We start from the raw sequence: 19,407 nt of genomic DNA, 5'->3' as shown, positions 1-19,407 counted from the left end.
AAAGTGTGGCTGCTTTCATACATTGCAAAAACAATGTCTTCATTGAAAAAATTATTTTTACTAAAATTTGAGTAGGTAACATTCATTTTTAAAATACTTAACTTTAAAATGACTCTTGCATATAAACAAAATTACATTTCAATGTTATTTGAGTGTTTTACAAGAAAACAAATGTCATGTTTAATTCAATGTGTGGCGTTTCTTGTGAAATTTAATTGCGATTTCTAAAGAAAAATTGTTCATGCAGTAACATTTCAGTGTAAAAGACAGAAACTGTACAATTTGCAGTTCTTATTACTCAGGAAACATTGACACTGAGAAATTAAATCTCATTTTGCATCGTGATCGGCCCCTGATGTCTTGTGAGGTCAATAAAACCCTGAATGCTTCAACAGTTTACCAACCACTAGACTTTACTTCATTTATGCATGAGCCACAAAAATAAGCCCGTTTCAAGGTTAGTTAAATCATGCCTCCGGTGTAAAAACAGCAGTAATCAGGATGGATTAATATCTCAAGCAGGCCCGGGGGTAGCGTGCATCTCTGAGCGTATCACCTGAGCTGTGCACTGACAGCAAGGGTCAGCCTCACCTCCAGAGACCCGCTCTGTGTCACCTTCAGCAAGCACTCAGCCATGTGTCTGATTTGGGCATCCAGCTGGCTACCCTGCCTGATCAGAGCGGGCTTCATCCACCTCAAACAAGTCTCAGGGTCATCTGGAAGATCACTGAAAGAGTCCAGTGCAGAAAAATACAAGTCTTGCTTCATCTACAAGTCTTAACCTTTGAGTCTCCAATCAAATCTCAAGAAATAATGGAAAATCTGGGTCAAGTTACAATCTTGCCAGCAGCCACAAATTACATATTGGATTTCATTACACGTGACAGATTTGAGGGGAAAAAAATGAATATTGTACAAATGAGGCAAGTACGCAAAATCAATAATTCAATAAATATGCTGAGCTGTGAATGGGTTTAAGGAATGAAGGCAACGCATGTCAATTTGTTCTCATTAGCACATCCCACTCCATATGAAATTAATTTGATTTAATTTTTATGTTGAAGTAAATGCTGCAGCTTCATTTGTTTGTCATCTGGAGAATGATATGCCCAGAGCAAGCATGTCATTCTATAGTTGCCAATCTAACCAGCCTTCTACATGTGCACAACTCGCATATCCTTATAAAGGCATTCACAATGCTGTCTTCAGGTCGCTGTCACATTGCAACAGGGTTTTTGTCCATCTTTTCTTTATACCGCATACTATTCAGCGGCATTCAGAGTTGAACAGAGAATGTTTAAATATATGTTTTAATGTAATGTAAAGAAATGCAAAAGTTCAATAAGCAATTAACTGAATTACAATTCTAAAATTGTTTGAAATTAAACTTGAAATGGTTCTATAGATCTTACGCACATATATTCTAACCAGCCACTTTATCACACCTAATGCAAATATCTAATCAGCCAATCACATGACAGCCACTCTTTTAGCATGTAGACATGGTCAAGATGATCTGCTGAAGTTTAAAAGATCTGCCAGAGGTCAGAGGAGAATGGCCAGACTGACTTGAACTGATAGAAAGGCATCCGTAACTCAAATAACCACTTATTAAAACCGAGGTCTGCAGAAGAACAGCGCTGAATGCAGTTGAAACCTTGAAGCACATGGGATACAGCGCACTTTTGAAAGGCAGTGTGTGTATGGACAAAGGAATTATGATGCATTTACTCATTTAAATTTTGTTTCTTGTTAATTTTGAACAAGAAAAAAAAAAAGTTACCTAGTGTACGTTTAAAAAAAAAAACAGAAAACAAACTGCAGTTTCTAGTCAGACAATGTTTATTAAAGGGAAAAGGCATTTTCAAAATCAGACATAAAAAAAAAAAGTTTTTCTGTTCCGTTAAAATAATTGATAAAGTTAGTGAAAACCCACAATAACCTAAAAACAGATGTATATAACCCATGAAAATGTGGTTAAATCGTGGAATACCTTATTGATACCTTACTTGGTATCAAAATGCTGAATGTAATCGATGATATTTTTATGAGATCAATAAAGCAGACCATAACCACAAACTGTCAAGTAAAAATTTCAGATTTTGTACAATAGGATCCCGTGAGAGGGTGTCATGATATGCTCCTTAAATTACCAGCAGAACCCTCTTTTGGCATGTTTAAGACCTTAATGCACACAATTAAGTTGTTAAATCTGTATGATTTTGAGGACAGACTTGAGGGACCAACTCCAAACCCAGCAGCTGAAAGCAGTCCAAGTGAAACACTCAAGAGTCCATCTTCAGCAAAAGAGCACGCAATGTCAAACAGTCCGCAAATGTAGAGATAAAGTGCTTTTGTATTCACTCAATGATTGTGCTCAGAAAAACCCAATGTTAGTTTTTTAGAGCAATGTCAACACATCAGAGGCTGTTGATGGTCTCAGCTTTTTCATCAGGACCCTGTGAGTGATAGATTACCATCCAAACATATACTCCATTGCTTTCGATACAAAACTGTCATCCTTTTTTGGTGTCTGTTGATCTGACACAACCTATAAATCAGAACAAAACAAAAAGGAGGTATTTCACAAATTATGCTTTTAAAATGTTGTTCCTTACAGCACATTTCAGTTTCATCCAATAACTAGCCATTTAAATAACATTTGTAAGTCTAGATTATAATACGCCGAATATTATTATCATCATCATCATCTTACCCACTCCTGTCATTCAAAATCATATGCAAAATATTTTTTTGCAAATTGCTATTGAGATATTAAAACTGCAAGAACAAAGGCATAAAATAAAAAAATAAAAATCACAAATATATTAGCTCATGTTCACCTGGGTGTGTGAAAACTACAAAATAGAAAGAGATGCACATTATTCCCAAATTACGTCAGGTTCTGCTGTCGACAGGGTGTTATTCAGACTTTAATGTAATTTTTATTGGCTACACTTTACAATAAGGTTCAATTTGTTAGCCTTAGTTAACTACATTAGTTAACATGAACTAACAATGACAAACACTTTTGAAGCATTTACTAATCTTAGGCTGTTCACACTGTCAGTACAAATCCGATTATTTGTGTATCTGATAGGAATCTGATATAAAATATTGACTGTCCACACAAGGGCTTTTCACACTTGAAATAAATTCTAAACCCATTCTTTCACACATTCTAAACCCCAGGTAAACGGAATCCTGGGTTATCTTGCTTCACGTTTCACACTGCTAATAACTTACCAATGATTAACATTTAATCCCGGGTATTTAGAAGTAGACGTTTCACATTAGCCGCGTTTCATTTACCCTTCAAATTGCGCAAATTGAAATTGCGAATTGAAAATACGCCCAATGGAAACAAATTTTTTGCAAAAACTCCCATTTATCGAAAAAAAAAAAATTACGCTTGCATGAGGTGGTTTTTCAGGCAATTTGCAAAATAAATTTCGCAAAACTGCAATGGAAACAGTTTTTGCGCATTTCCAGGTCACCTGACGTAGATAACGCGGTATGTTTGGACAGAAGACGAGACAGAGTTCTTTATTAAATTCATAAAAGACAAAAGAATTACAGGAATAATGGATTCTAAAACGCAAATAAATGCCACAATCAAGACCCCGAAGCAGATATGAGGGAGAAACACCCAGAAACACCTCATACGAGCCTCTCACAAGTATAAAGTTTTAGTCGCATAACATCGGTTAATGGAAATGCCGGCATTTCGCAATAGTTTTTTCTCAACATTTAGAAAATCTGTAATGGAAGCGCGCCTATTGTACATTCCTAAACCCTGGGTTAATGTTCTTATTTGCATATTTGTGGAGTCAGTGTCATTGATTGGATGAACGCAGCACACAACCAGTTTACATAAAAGCTCTAGCATTGCGCATCCAACTACTATCGAGTTTATGGATATTCCGGACTATAAAAGGTAAGAATGAAACTGTCTCTTCTTCACTCAAGTTGTCACGTTTTCTGTCAGCATTTGACATTTTTCCTCTCAAACGCTGAATTTACAGTTTATATAATGTGCAGTGATTCCGTGACTGTAGGCCTCCAAAGCATGATGATGTGTTGGTAAGGATATGCCCAAAACAACAGCAACATGTTTGCAATACAGTTGTCTTATTTACAACATGACAATGTGTAGCCGCCGCACTGGGCTACTACGTCTTCTGATGCAACGGCAGAAATTCTAAATCTCAATTATATTGTAATTTTCTGCTCGACCGGCACTTTGCAACATCACAGTCTTGTTTCTGCAGTGACTTTCAGCATGTTTCCTATAACAACGGCAAGAGCAGTCAGACTGAATCATTTCCAGAAATGAGATTTGACAGGATTTCAAATCACATGAATGTAGCTCAAAACAGATTTGTAAAAAAATTATAATTCGTGGTCATTACATGCTTGTTTAAATTAAATTATGCATCAAGAGTAAATTAAATTGCACAGAAAACTTAAACCACAGCAGTAGATTGCACCAATAGATTCAATTGAGATATCAGCATTTAATTCTTCCTCTAAAAAAAAAAAAAAAAAAAAAAAAAGTGTTATGGCAAATATAGGATTTCGGCTTACTAAATGATCTGTATATATACAGGGCATACATTTTGGCACGAGGTTGCAGGCGTTTACAATATTTATAACTCCTGCAAAGTAGCACGTTCATAATGTGGGGAATTCCCACTCCCATTTATTTACTTGAACATAAGAGAGACGTGCGATCTGCACTGCCACACCTCTCCCTCGCGCGTGTCCTGCAGCAGTGGGCAGCTCATTGAGTTTAGTATGTGAAAAGGTTTGTTGGGGACATTCTAAAATGCTTAATGTGGAAAAAAGCTTACCATGGGTAAATGTACTGAAATTGGAGGATCAAATTCAGTATGCACCTATTGGATGCACGTTATACTACCCATGCACGTTATACTATATCTCTGACAGCGCGATGCAATAAAACTACAGCTCATTTATAAACAGTTTTTTTTAATCCATTTCATACAATCAGCAAAAAAAAAATATTCTTTATACTGTTCTGAACATTGATATTTTATGTACAACAATACCTCGCTCAGCATTAAGCATCCATTTAAAATGGTGGTGAGTGTACTGTAAATTACTTTCACCTTTACATTTGTAATAGCATTTTCCTATTGTTTTGGAAGTACATTTGGGATACGTTTTATCAGTGATAAGCAATTTATTTTTTAAAAGACAATATTAAAACTGTTGATGGATCTAGATATTCTTCATTCTTTCTGAAAAACAGCAAAAGAGAATGTCAATTACAGTATTTTCTACATTTAAAACTAGCAGTGTAAAGTGTTTATTAAAAGGGGGTAGAATCCACAGCTCAGTACTCACTACTCATGAGTACTTTTACTCAAATAGTTTTTTTTCTTTTACTCTACCATTACTTTCAAAAAATGTAGTCTTAGTACTTTTACAATACTCTTCCCAGCCCTGCTGTTAATATTATTTAATGGACCTGAGCTAACAAACTAAAAATGAATAGTTAACTAACATTAACAAGATATAAATACTGTTACAAATAGGGATGTGCCCATGCCAAATACCAGATTTGGAAAGGCACGGATAATGGCTTGAAAACGACTAACAAATTCTACCGAATAATAGAAAAAATATTTCGGCAGACACAGTCACTCCTCATGTTTGTTGGATAACTAGCCGAGTCAAATGAAATAGCCGAGTTACAATCTCTGTGCGTCTTTCAGAAATCAGAACTTGGCAAGAGAGTAATATCAACTAAAATCCTACATCATATATACGTTCTACTATTTTACATGCCTATTTAAATGATTTAAACCTTGTACGATATGATACACGAATGAATGAAATTAGCAAGATGGCAAATCAAATAGCTACGTTGCAGTCTCTGCGCATCTTTGAGAAACCAGCTTCTCTTTCAAGAGTAATTCTGCCTATAACGCTACGTTACATCAAGCAATATTCCAATAATTTATATAATTAATAAGACTTTATACCATTTTGCATAATGAGAACTTTCAAATTTAGTACATTTTGCTGACTACTTATGTACTTTTAGTTAAATACAATTTTAAATTTTAAATTTAAATGTGTATATAGGCATGCGTTTGTCCTATTTTTAGATCCTTGGTTTTGAGCGTGTGTTGTTGAACAGATTAAAAGTATAATGTAGTAAGGTGTGGGACTACTTCACCAAGGACCCATCTGGTACATTAACAGTTATCTGTCATATCTGTAATATCTCTGTCAGTCAGGGATCAGGCAGCCTCAAACCAAAAAATACAACCAACTTGTGGGCACATCTTAAAGTGAAACATAAAGAAGCCTATCATGAGGCACATGATAACGCAGCACAGCCTAAAGAAAACAGAGCTCTATCACAGCCCACAATCAAACAAGTGTTTGATAAGACCACAAGTGGACCACAGACAATAAAAGATCAAAGGAGCTGGACAAGTTGATCATGGAAATGATCGCAACTGATATCCTGTCTTATGCAATTGTGGAGGGTGCTGGTTTTAAAAGATTACTAGCCAAGGCAGAGCCCAGGTACCCTTTTAAAAGTGAGAAGTATTTCCGCTAATGGACCAAATTCACTCAAAATTTGTAACCCAAATAAAGCAACTTCTCTCTGCGGAAAATGCAGGAAACCGCATTGCCTTTACGTAAATATGGTAAAAGGCATGAGACTTGTGGAGATGCCTGACCTGAGCTGCAGTGCCCATACACTTCAGCTGATCATTAATGATGGCCTCAGCTCCCAAAGGGTGGTGGGGGACATACTGGCCAAACTAAAAAGAATAGCCACCCACTTTAACCACTCAATTATTGCACAGCAACGGCTCTCTGTAATTCAGAAGGAGATTGGTGTCCCTCAGCATTCCATACTCCAGTCTGTGCCAACCAGGTGGAACTCCACACTACTCATGCTCCTGAGGATGCTGGAGCAAAAGAGAGCAATCACAGCCAATTCAAGTGACCATGGGCATTTCACTTGTCCAACTGCGGACGAGTGGGATGTGGCAGCCAACCTGGCGGAGACCCTGACACCACTGGAGGAGGTAACACAGGAAATGAGCAAAGCAGACTCCTCTGCCTCCTGCATTATACCATGTGTAGCGGTGCTGAGGTGTCTGCTGGAGTCACAGGGACCCACCAGTAAAGGAATCCAGAGTCTGAGGAAGACTATGCTGGAGAGCCTGGAGAAAAGGTTTTCCAAACTAGTAAAAGAGTCAAAAGAGGTGGTGCTTGCATGCCTGCTCCACCCACGCTAAAAGGACAAGGAGCGGCCCTTGTCACCAGAGACACTAACCCAAGCCAAAGCCTGGATGAGGGAAGAGGCAGAGAAGACTCAACCAGACCAAACACCAGCAGATAGCACCAGTGATAAGGGAGACTTCAAAAGGCAGAGAGTGGAGGACCAGGCCCACAGTTTTCTAGACAGTCTGTATGACACCATGCTCACTTCAACCAGTCATGCACAGGCACCTGAGGGGATCTTTGAAAAGCTTGAGGTACATGATGGAGCCAGTCAAAGACAGAAAAAGAGGCAACCCACTGGAGTGGTGGAAGCACAACACTAGCCGGTTCAAGAGGCTATCAGGCCAGGCCATGAGATACCTCTCCTGTCCACCCTCCTCTGTGCCAAGTGAGAGGGTGTTCAGCACTTTTATGAAGAGAAGCGAAGCTCCCTCAAAGGAGAGAATGCAGAAAAGCTGTGCTTTCTGCATTATAACCTACCCCTGTTGGATTGGCAGTTTTAAGGACTGTACGACCGAAGGGGGCTTGTGAAAAAAAAAAGTGTTATGTTTATTCAATTGTTAATTTACACAGGCTTGCCCCACACAACACATCACCAAATTCTTTGCAGTTAAAGTTTATTCATTTATATTTCATTATTAGTATTTATTAATTTTAGAGAAAAGCTGTGCTTCCTGCATAAACCTGCCCCTGTTGGATTGGCAGTAGCTTGCTTGCCCAACACAGTTCACTTTTATTTTCTTAATTCAAGTTATATATATTTTGCACGTTTTTTTATAAGTTATTTATAATAAGTGAAGTGAAGTTTACTGTTCAGTGCACTGATGTCAGACTTGTTTTGGATAATAAAATTTGTTAAATTGGTAAATACTCTGCCTCTATTACATTTACATATCTTTGTCACATCAAAGTGTTTGATCACCACATTTGAGTGATCATTGCAAAAAATGTGTTATATATATATATATATATATATATATATATTCTGTTTAAGTATATACTGTATTCTATATACAGTACCAGTCAAAAGTTTGGACACACAAATGGGAAAGTGTGTCCAAACTTTTGACTGGTACTGTACTATAATCTTTGATCTATGATTTTTTTTTTACTCCCTAATATCGGTATTGGCCCACAAAAATCCATATCGGTCGGGCTCTAATTATTACAGTTACAAATATTGTCTCCGCTGCACACCCCTAGTAACAAATGTACTGCTCATTTGTAGTTGATGTTAGTTAATGCATTAACTAATGTTAACTAATGAGACCTTACTGTAAAGTTGATTTACATTTTACATTTATGCATTTGGCAGACGCTTTTATCGAAAGCGACTTGCATTGCATTTCAAGGTACACATTTGCATTCTTATCAGTTCTTGCATGAATCGAACCCATGACCTTGGCGTTGCAAGCGCCAACACTCTACTGTTTGAGCAACAGAAAAGCCATGGTAAAGCGTTACCATTTTATTAATATTTATTCCCTAACTAATTTACAAACCTTCATTTTAGTAAAAACTTTTGAGTTACTCTGAGTAGTTTAATAATATGCTCCTTTGCTCCCAAAATGCGATAAACTGCTCCTCTTTCCACAGAACCCTTGCATTATTAAATGCATTTATTTTCTTAAAAGCTGCTTTTAATAGATTTATATTAATGACTTTGTTCAACTATACCTGGTAGTCACTGCTGGATGCTTTGTAAGCCGCACTGAGGGGTCTCATGACAGATCGGGGAGTTGATACAGGGTGACTGGGGGTCCCATGAGCCTTCACCGGGGGCGTGAACACAGAACTGGAAGTACTGCCCTTGTCTGAAGTTTCCATTACACTCTGCCAAAAAAATACAACGTAACATTATTACTGTTACAATTATTACATGCAGGGACACTTCCATCCACTGCTAATTTTCACGAGGAAATTATTTCTTGTGTGCTTCTACCTTATCAATACATGGTTTGACACCAATCATAATGGCTTCTCCAAATATCTTTCCATCTTTACTGAGAGCTTTCCGTGCCTGCAGTTTAGACTGATACTGAACATGCATCCAGTTTCCAGTATTAGACATCTGTAAATGAAAAGAAAAATACATTTTTACAGATTACAATCATATATAAACCAAACTGCAATGATGAAACCTGGCCTGTACTTACTACATGTTTTAATATGTTTCCATACTGTGCAAACTGTAAAAGGATGTATGAAGCAGATGCTGGAGGGAACCTGTATACAAACAAACAAGAATTTATTGCCATATGTAGACAACAACGATGCCATAAGCCCTGACATTATATTTGTTCTAGGATGAATTACTTAATAGTACTATCAAAAAAAAAAAAAAAAAGTACAATAAAAATTAATATTTTTAAACCCACACACCCAAACACTGTGACCCAGGTGTCATCTAGCTGGTCGTCAGAGGACAGAGCATCTCCTTGTGTGAAGAACGGATCTACTTGAGCTGGGGAAAGTGTTGTTTTCATCTGCTGCCCCGCAGGACTAAACAAACTAGAGACTATAGAACAAGAAAGTCACTAAGAATCTTTTTTTTTTTTTTTTTTTGCAGGGAACTTCATTTAGTAAGAAATCAAATTACATATGATGTTTACCTGTTCCTGGTGTCCCTGGTAGACCAGACAATGGGGTGTGCACTCCAGCAAATGGCTGTGAAAAGCAAAACAACAAGCGAAGGAAAAACTCTGCTTAACAAAATGCTTTCAATCCCTTCTCAGTTTGTAATTGCTAAATCTGTGCAATAATATTAAAAACATTGGGTCTTATTCACTAACCGTGCATATTTGTGTGTGAAATCAGTGTACGAACGTTTTTACGAAAAAAAAAAAAAATATTATTCACAAATAACTTTCGTACTGAAGTTTATGAGGGGAAAAACAAACTACACATGTGAAAATTGCATACTCTGGACGGCCTTATAACCGTATTACTGTTAAGATGACATTTTCTACATAGATATTTAATCTTAAAGTTTTTAAAGTTCTTAAAACCAAGTTTTTAATGTTGTTTAAATGTCTATGTGGTGTTTTTAATATGCTTTAAGACAATCCATGTGCAAATTCATGTCAACAGTATTGCTGAGTATTTTCTCCTTAAAACTGCAGTGAACTAAAAACGTGGTTTGAAATCGCCAGTTTCTTATGTCACAAACTACCTTGTAACCAATCACAGGCGGACGAGCTTTAGCCTATCATTACTATGTGGGGAGTCTCAAGAGAAGCCAGTTTATCCCAGCGGGCTAGATTTTTCTATTGATATGTCAAATCGGGTACATTTAGCAATATAGCGGGTGAATTATATATATATATATATATATATATATATATATATATATATATATATATATATATATATATATATATATATATATATATATATATATCAATGTTATGATTTACTATGTTTTTCTCCACTGACATTCTAAGTTATTCAAAGTGTTTCTAAGGATGCTGATTTTTAGAAGGCAGCAGTCTGACTCTGAGATGGTGAATTGGAACATGGTTTGTGTAACGTTAGCAGCAAATTATATTAGCTGTTTGATAATGTAGTCAAGCAAAAAGCTAATCATATTAATTACTGTTATGTGTCAGATGTTGTAGAGAGCGATACATAAAACGCATTACCATTCTGAAACATCGACTAGTAGACGAGCCTGTACAATTAACTCTTCCTCTTCTACTTCTGAATCAGTTTCTGGTTCAAACATATATGGCTGAATTAAACCAGGATTTCTACTTGCCATTGTGTAGGCTAGCGTTTACTACAGTAAAGTTGACCGAGTGATCAGGTATTCTGAGCTCCTGTGAATGGGTGAAGGCGGGGCAAATTTGCAAATTAATTAACATTAAAACGATGTTAAGAACAAGTTCATGTGCAATGCATATGCACGTGTTGTGAATTAGGAGTGAACTTATGAGTTCTCCTGCATGTATAAATATGAATAATCCATGCAATTATTAGTGAATCCAACCCAGTATCTTTTAACTACCACATTTCTTAAATAACACTTTCAAATTGTCATGATATATCTGATTAGGGCTTATTTATTTTCAATATTGTTCATTCAATAATTAAATTCCTATAGCTAATACTATATCAGTACTCACTACTGACTTTGAAAGTCAAACATTTTTAATTTGTACATTTACTCAATTAAAGGGGTGGTATAATGCCCTTTTCACAAGATGTAAAATAAATCTCTGATGTCCCCAGAGTGAGTATGTGAAGTTTTAGCTCAAAATACCCCACAGATATTTTTATACAGAATGTTAAAGTTGCCACTTTTTGAGGGTGAGCAAAAACGCACCATTTTCGTGTCTATCCCTTTAAATGCAAATGAGCAGCTGCTCCCAGCACAGAGGGCGGAGCTTCAACAGCTTGTGTCCTTTTACCTCACACAGACATGCACTGAAAATTTTAGCCTTTTATGTTCAAACCAGAGTCAGACAATGATGGAGAGACTCAAGAAGACGTGACAACATTTCTGAATGGTTAGTTGGTGATTTTATGTAGCTTATGTGTAGTGATCTTCTAGTCATTGATTAGCATATTCTGTCATGATAATCTATAAATCGCATCCCCGGAGGCAGTATTAGGCGGGGTTTATGTAAAGTTTAGGGTTAGTGACGTCACTAACCCGGGAGGAATTTTATGCAGTCCCAGCCATTTGTTGTAGTCCTTAAAAAGCAATTTCTTTAAAAGAAAATATCTCCCTTTGCTTTGAATGTCATAACTTTGCAGATGTTGTTTATGCTCAAACAGCAACATTACACAATAACTAAAGTTAGGAAAGTGAATCATAATCAACCACCCCTTTAAAAATATATATATGTAGGATAAATATATTTGAATGTCTCTCCATGTTCTTCTGTAAGGACATGTGCTGCAGACTTAAATTAAAATCTATAAGTTTGTATGCACTTCTCACTTGTTTGCGAGCAGCAAGAGGTGACATTCCCACACAGGAACCGTTGAGGTCATCGTAGATGCTTCTGACTGGAGGGGCTCCACTCTTGTCTTTAGGTGTTGGGACCACTGGCTGTGGAGGAGACCCACCTGATGGAAGAGAGGATCAAATCTCTTACCAAGTAACTTCTATGCCATGTATAGAAGGGGAGCAGGAATTCCTTATGGTATTAGCAAAACACAACGAAGAATAATAGGTGTTTACCAGCCAGAAGAGGAGACCTTGTTTCTGCCCCACCTCCTGTCAACCCAAAAGACCTGGGTTGAGGTGTGACAGGAGCAGGCAGATCTCCCATCAGAAACCCAGGTAAAAACTGAGCACCAGGCTTGGGGGAGGTTGGGGAGCCAAGTGTCATTGGTTCAATACCTGTTATGAGACCATATCAGAAAGTGTGTTTAAAAAAAAAAACTTCCTGCAAACTACTATCTAGAACCCATATTTGCAAGTAACTTAGCCTAACTGCAAAATGCTGAAAATCGGGCACATAAACAAATAAACGCAAATCACCCGAGAGGTACTTTCAAAGGTTTGTAACTTTACAACAAATATGAAATACCCGCATATAAAGATATCGCATTAATTGTTATAATGCTGCTAAAACACATGACTTTAGCTGGTCATATTAGCACAGCCACAATTACGCACGTTTCTACAAACGTATCAAAGACATCAACATACAAACACAGGACTCGAGTAAAGCATGAAAACTTACTCTGGATGTCCATACCGGGTCACTAACACGGCCGCCTCGGACAAAAGATTAGCCCTGCTTTACCAGATAAAAAAAAGAGTGCAACTATTTTTTGAACCACACGGAACGGAAGTTGCGCGTGTTCAAATCTGCCGACACCAACTTCCGCTTTCACGAGAAGAGCGCGCGCCCCTGCAGGCAAAGACGTAAAACTGATTTTTTGTTTCGCACTTTTAAAAATAAAATGAAGACCTGTTTTCTTTAGTCACTGTATTAATTTTTATCTCATTTTGTCTTAATTGTATTCGTGCATATGTCATGTTGTAAACGAACACAGATAAAAAGATGAACCTGTGTATTCAAATTGTATTACTGAATTAAAAATGTTCAGGTAAAATGTTCTTACACTAACTCATCTGTAGGTGACACTGTTGTTCCACATAGGCTAGTTATGCATGCATTTCATCTAATACAATATAGTAGATGTTGATATATTTTTTTGGGCGAGAGGTTATAAACTGAATAAATGGTAATGAATTAATGTTATGCTAATTTTGTTGAAGTATCTGACATAGGCTAAGGATGATACAGAGTTGTGTTGTATGATGGTTTGGTAAAAAAAAAAAATGTAAAAAACATTCTCATAAAGATCAATTAACGTATTCAGTTACTAGTTGTAGCTTATTACAAAATCAATTATTAATATGGTTTATATATATATATATATATATATATATATATATATATATATATATATATATATATATATATACAGTGAGGAAAATAAGTATTTGAACACCCTGTTATTTTGCAAGTTCTCCCACTTAGAAATCATGGAGGGGTCTGCAATTGTCATCGTAGGTGCATGTCCACTGTGAGAGACATAATCACAATGTATGATTTTTTAACTATTTATTTGTATGATACAGCTGCAAATAAGTATTTGAACACCTGAGAAAATCAATGTTAATATTTGGTACAGTAGCCTTTGTTTGCAATTACAGAGGTCAAACGTTTCCTGTAGTTTTTCACCAGGTGTGTGTTTGCACACACTGCAGGAGGGATTTTGGCCCACTCCTCCACACAGATCTTCTCTAATCAGTCAGGTTTCTGGGCTGTCGCTGAGAAACACGGAGTTTGAGCTCCCTCCAAAGATTCTCTATTGGGTTTAGGTCTGGAGACTGGCTAGGCCACGCCAGAACCTTGATATGCTTCTTACAGAGCCACTCCTTGGTTATCCTGGCTGTGTGCTTCGGGTCATTGTCATGTTGGAAGACCCAGCCTCGACCCATCTTCAATGCTCTAACTGAGGGAAGGAGGTTGTTCCCCAAAATCTCGCAATACATGGCCCCGGTCATCCTCTCCTTAATACAGTGCAGTCGCCCTGTCCCATGTGCAGAAAAACACCCCCAAAGCATGATGCTACCACCCCCATGCTTCACAGTAGGGATGGTGTTCTTGGGATGGTACTCATCATTCTTCTTCCTCCAAACACGTTTAGTGGAATTATGACCAAAAAGTTCTATTTTGGTCTCATCTGACCACATGACTTTCTCCCATGACTCCTCTGGATCATCCAAATGGTCACTGGCAAACTTAAGACGGGCCTTGACATGTGCTGGTTTAAGCAGGGGAACCTTCCGTGCCATGCATGATTTCAAACCATGACGTCTTAGTGTATTACCAACAGTAACCTTGGAAACGGTGGTCCCAGCTCTTTTCAGGTCATTGACCAGCTCCTCCCGTGTAGTTCTGGGCTGATTTCTCACCTTTCTTAGGATCATTGAGACCCCACGAGGTGAGATCTTGCATGGAGCCCCAGTCCGAGGGAGATTGACAGTCATGTTTAGCTTCTTCCATTTTCTAATGATTGCTCCAACAGTGGACCTTTTTTCACCAAGCTGCTTGGCAATTTCCCCGTAGCCCTTTCCAGCCTTGTGGAGGTGTACAATTTTGTCTCTAGTGTCTTTGGACAGCTCTTTGGTCTTGGCCATGTTAGTAGTTGGATTCTTACTGATTGTATGGGGTGGACATGTGTCTTTATGCAGCTAACGACCTCAAACAGGTGCATCTAATTTAGGATAATAAATGGAGTGGAGGTGGACATTTTAAAGGCAGACTAACAGGTCTTTGAGGGTCAGAATTCTAGCTGATAGACAGGTGTTCAAATACTTATTTGCAGCTGTATCATACAAATAAATAGTTAAAAAATCATACATTGTGATTTCTGGATTTTTTTTTTAGATGATGTCTCTCACAGTGGACATACACCTACGATGACAATTTCAGACCCCTCCATGATTTCCAAGTGGGAGAACTTGCAAAATAGCAGGGTGTTCAAATACTTATTTTCCTCACTGTATATATGGTTTTAAAAAAAATGTTTTACTCAAGCTTCAATGATCTGGAGAACTGCTACAGTAGGCCTATTCCAATCAGTGCACATTATTGGACTATATCCTTTCCAAAGAAGTGTGTGCAGTAAACAATAAAATGGATTTGAAAGCAGTGCTACGTATTCATTAGTGCTCAGTGATTTATATCAACAGTAATCATGTCTCTCCAGAACAAAGAGACACAGAGTGTAGGGGTTTCCTGTAAAATGACTGAGCTCATATCCTGGAGCAACACTGAATGATGCTGCCAGTCATTTGCATCCAAATTAAGAGAGAAACACCAGCTCTGTCTAAACACATTAAGCAAATTGCCATATTTGATAAATGCATTTGTCTGTTTATTTTGATTTATTTAAACAAATCGACACCCAGAGGGCTCCTTTCTTTTAAAAATCCCAAGATGTTGAGTGATGTTTCAGAACAGCATTATATTTGCAGAGTTAAACAAATGCATAATCTAAAACTCAACTCATGTAATAAAGCATTTGTTGCTCACAGTGCTGTAGAACTTAATTTTGATCAAATCAGTTATTTCACATCTGTTCAGGGCACATTATGACTTTCATTCATTTTGACAAGGTAATCATCTTCAATAGTTTTGAACTATGTGCCACACTGAATTCTTCCCCGGGAAAGAGTCTATTATCAAGGAGCGAGATAAAGTTGAGGTGTTGATGAAACTGTCTGATAATAAGAATGCAAACAGCTTGCTCTCTGTGACTATACCAGTCAGTGGCAGCCTTGCCTTTATTACTCTGCTGTATTTCATGGACTGTCACCATAATAAGCACTATTGACCTCAGTAAACTGTGAAACTGGTTGCTTATTGTGTACCTTCTCAAAGTTTAAAAAGAGCAAAGAGGTTCATTGCAATAGTTAAAATGTCTCATACTTGTGAAATATGATGCGCATGGGCTATAACATTTACATGCAGCATTTTATCCATAGAGACTTACAAAAGAGGAACAAAGCATTCATCAAAAAGCTACACGATGCCAGGTTTATTAGACAACTTGATTAGGAAACAAGCTGAGAAGAGAAGAAATGCAGAAGAACTACATTATGGGGACAATTTGTCCCCACAAAGATGGCGATATCCGAAATCCTTGTCCTTGTGAGGACATTTTTTGGTCCCCATGAGGAAAACAGCTTATAAATCATACTGAGTGATGTTTTTTAAAAATGTAAAATAGCAGAACATTTTCTGTGATGGGTAGGTTTAGGGTTAGGGGATAGAATATACAGTTTGTACAATATAAAAAAACATTGTGTCTAATGTCCCCATAAAACATGAAAGGTGGTTAAGAGCTTGCGGAAACTTAGAGGTGTGTTTGCAGCTGCTTCTTTTTGCCCCTGTTGTGAGGGAACAACAAGGTGTTTTGCTCATTTAGTCATTTGCATGCATTTAGTGAGTTGAGGTAGGGTGGAGCTGTTCCAGTGGTAGTCCAGAAAGCCAGCGTTAAAACTTTAAATTTGATTCTGGCCACAACTGGGAGCCAGTGGAGTGAGATAAGCTGGTGTGTGACATGGGTTCTCTTAGCCTGATTGAAGACTATACGAGAATCCACATTCTGGATCATCTGCGAAGGCTTAGTCTTACCGGTGGGAAGGGAACTGCAGTAGTCCAGTCTTGAAACTTACAAGCGCTTGCCTTGGACGAGTACCATGTGGCACATATTCTGACAGGAAAGGTCTGATTGAGTATTAGATAACCAAAAATATCAGTAAATCCTGTGTAGATGATATTCATATGTATTGTTAAAAACAAGACGAACAGAATTCTTAGTATAAAGTTTTTACTTTATTTTTTACATCTCATTTAAATTATATAAGTGGACAGTTCCAATGATTTGTTCATCTGAGAGTTTTGCAATAAAGCTTATTGACAACATCTTCCTCAGTACTTGCTGAGTCATGAGTCTGGTGATTGCATGAAATGCCCCATTTTACTTCTGACAATGAAACTGACAACAAAACAGATGTCAAGGTCAGCTTGCTGATCCTCATAAACTCAGCAGAGTGAACAGCACCCAAATGTGCTGTGAAGGAGTCTTTGCTGATGGGGAGATATTTGAGACTCCTGCAAGAGGAAACCTGCAATGATTTTCCACAACGGTTGCCATGTGCAAACAACTGAAAAAGTCAATGTGCTTTGTGTGACAAATTATAATAGCCATGCTATGTGCACTTTTTAAGAACCCTGTACTCTTCTGTGCATATCCTCTTTTGTTTTGAATGCATACGACAGTGAAAAAGTGTTTTCATACCTGGCTTTATTTTCTTTTAAACCCAGCTTTTGAACTTGGGTAAACGTTTCACACTTGCAATTTCAAAAAGGGGTTTAGCACTGCTTTAAAGGGTTATTTTTCCCATGCATATTTTAATTCTCCGTTTAAGAGTTAAGCTGTGAACCAAACAAACCAGGTGAATCACAACATTATGAATGTCGGACAAAAAGACAGGTACAAAACTGTGTGCATGACGGCTTTAGTGAGGAACAGAACTGCAAACTAAGAAGCATTGTGAATGACATAATCGAATAAAAAATGATTAAAAAAAACGATTGTTAAAAAAATATTAATTTAAAAAGTTTTCATTTGAACAAAAGCATATACCATCGATTAACAGCCATACAGTAGGACTGTCTTTAAAGGTTCATAAGTTATCGTTCAAAATCAATTCCGCTAAGGGGAAAATTAATGGGATTTACATCCGAACCCGACTGTTGCACAATAGTGTGAAACAAAACGGTATTAGAATGGCCAGGTTTTTAGCAACAGTGAACCATTCATAAACTGAACAGTGTTTTCCTCATTAAATGTTCATGTGCTTTAAACAGTCTTTCATGTGCTGTTTATTGTTCCCGCTTGAGCAAAAAATTAAAATGTCAGACAATGATGGAAAATGCATTAATTGGAGTGAAGAAGAGACTGTTTTGAGCGTGCTGTGATCCAATCAATGTCTTAACCTCTAAATCTAAAAAGATTTAAAATCTAAATCTTCTTTTGAGTTCCTCAGAAGAAAGTCTTACAGATTTGAAATTACATGAATAAGTATATGATGACTTATGATGAATTATACATTTTGGGTGAACTATCTCTTTAAAGTCGCCCTAGGTCTTACATTGAACACAGTACGCAAAATCAAATTCTTCTCCTTTTGTTTTCTTGGTATACACAGAGATAATGCTAAACCAAAGTATATTTTCCTCAGGAAAGACAATTGCTCACAGTTTAGTGCTGCACAACATTTTATTATGCTGGACCCAGCTGCTGTGATAGGCACTTTGTAATTATGTGGTTGTAGGAGGCTCGTGATGAAGGGACACCAGGGTCGTCCTTCTGCGTGAAGCATTTAAACATGTATTATTCAGCAGCCTGGCACAGAACATTTCCAGGACCCTAACAGAGCTGAGCTACACAGCTTTACCTTTCAAAAAGCCCTAATTTACTGCATGAAAACTGCATTTAACTTTGAGAGGGGACAAATATTGAATGCTGCTCAATACATAGGTTAAATATACAGACGTTGTTCTACATTCTGCATGGTCAATAATAGCTTGCATTTGGTGCAGTAATATGACTGTTTGCATTTCATATGTGGAGTCTGAGGCTGTGCATTGGACTGTGGTGGAGGTATAAAAAGTAACTTCAGTTATCTCCACTGACAAGCTTTTTCAATTCATTGAAATAAAGTATTTAAGAGGGAGCTTCAAAAGGGAGCTGGGATTTTAGCTGCAAGGTTACTGGAGGAAGTAAAAACAACACTCTGAGTGTTTGGCATGGTAATGGGTATGCAAATGTTGATATTTTTGGTATTGGCGGAATAGATCTGCTACTCTGCTGCTGCTCTATGTTATTTCTGCTGCTGCTGTTGGTTATTAATGCTTGTGCTGCAGAGCAAGTATGGGACTTGCTACTGCAAATGCATACAAAACACTCTGCTGTGAGCAAGTAAGACATGTGGCTGCTGCTGCTGTATAATGTACACCATGTGCATGAATTAGCAGATTGTTTGTTTACTGGTTATATGACAGTTTATGAAAGTACATCTTAAAGAAT

At 37.4% G+C, this 19,407-nt stretch overlaps 1 protein-coding gene across 2 annotated transcripts; it reads right to left on the bottom strand.

Annotated features, from left to right (window-relative positions):
• Positions 1-1,819: 1,819 nt before the first annotated feature.
• Positions 1,820-13,125, bottom strand: nup35 (nucleoporin 35). Of its 2 annotated transcripts, none has more exons than XM_084121470.1 (9): positions 12,972-13,125; positions 12,464-12,625; positions 12,221-12,348; positions 9,888-9,942; positions 9,658-9,793; positions 9,432-9,501; positions 9,218-9,346; positions 8,953-9,108; positions 1,820-2,551 (listed from the first exon to the last, which is right to left on the bottom strand). In XM_084121470.1, exons 1-9 carry the CDS (start codon positions 12,982-12,984, stop codon positions 2,474-2,476), a joined length of 927 nt encoding a protein of 308 aa, XP_083977596.1. In that variant the 5' UTR covers positions 12,985-13,125; the 3' UTR covers positions 1,820-2,473. The 2 variants fall into 2 exon arrangements, with proteins under 2 accessions (XP_083977596.1, XP_083977597.1); XM_084121471.1 differs by lacking the exon at positions 1,820-2,551 and adding an exon at positions 4,979-5,264 and having other exon boundaries at positions 12,972-13,103.
• Between the last annotated feature and the right edge of the window lie 6,282 nt (positions 13,126-19,407).

This window comes from Abramis brama (assembly GCF_963993115.1).
Source record: "Abramis brama genome assembly, chromosome: 8".
In the NCBI taxonomy this organism is placed as follows: Eukaryota; Metazoa; Chordata; class Actinopteri; order Cypriniformes; family Leuciscidae; genus Abramis; species Abramis brama.
The sequence above is the reverse complement of the archived record's forward strand: the minus strand, read 5'-3'. Positions and strand labels throughout refer to the sequence as shown.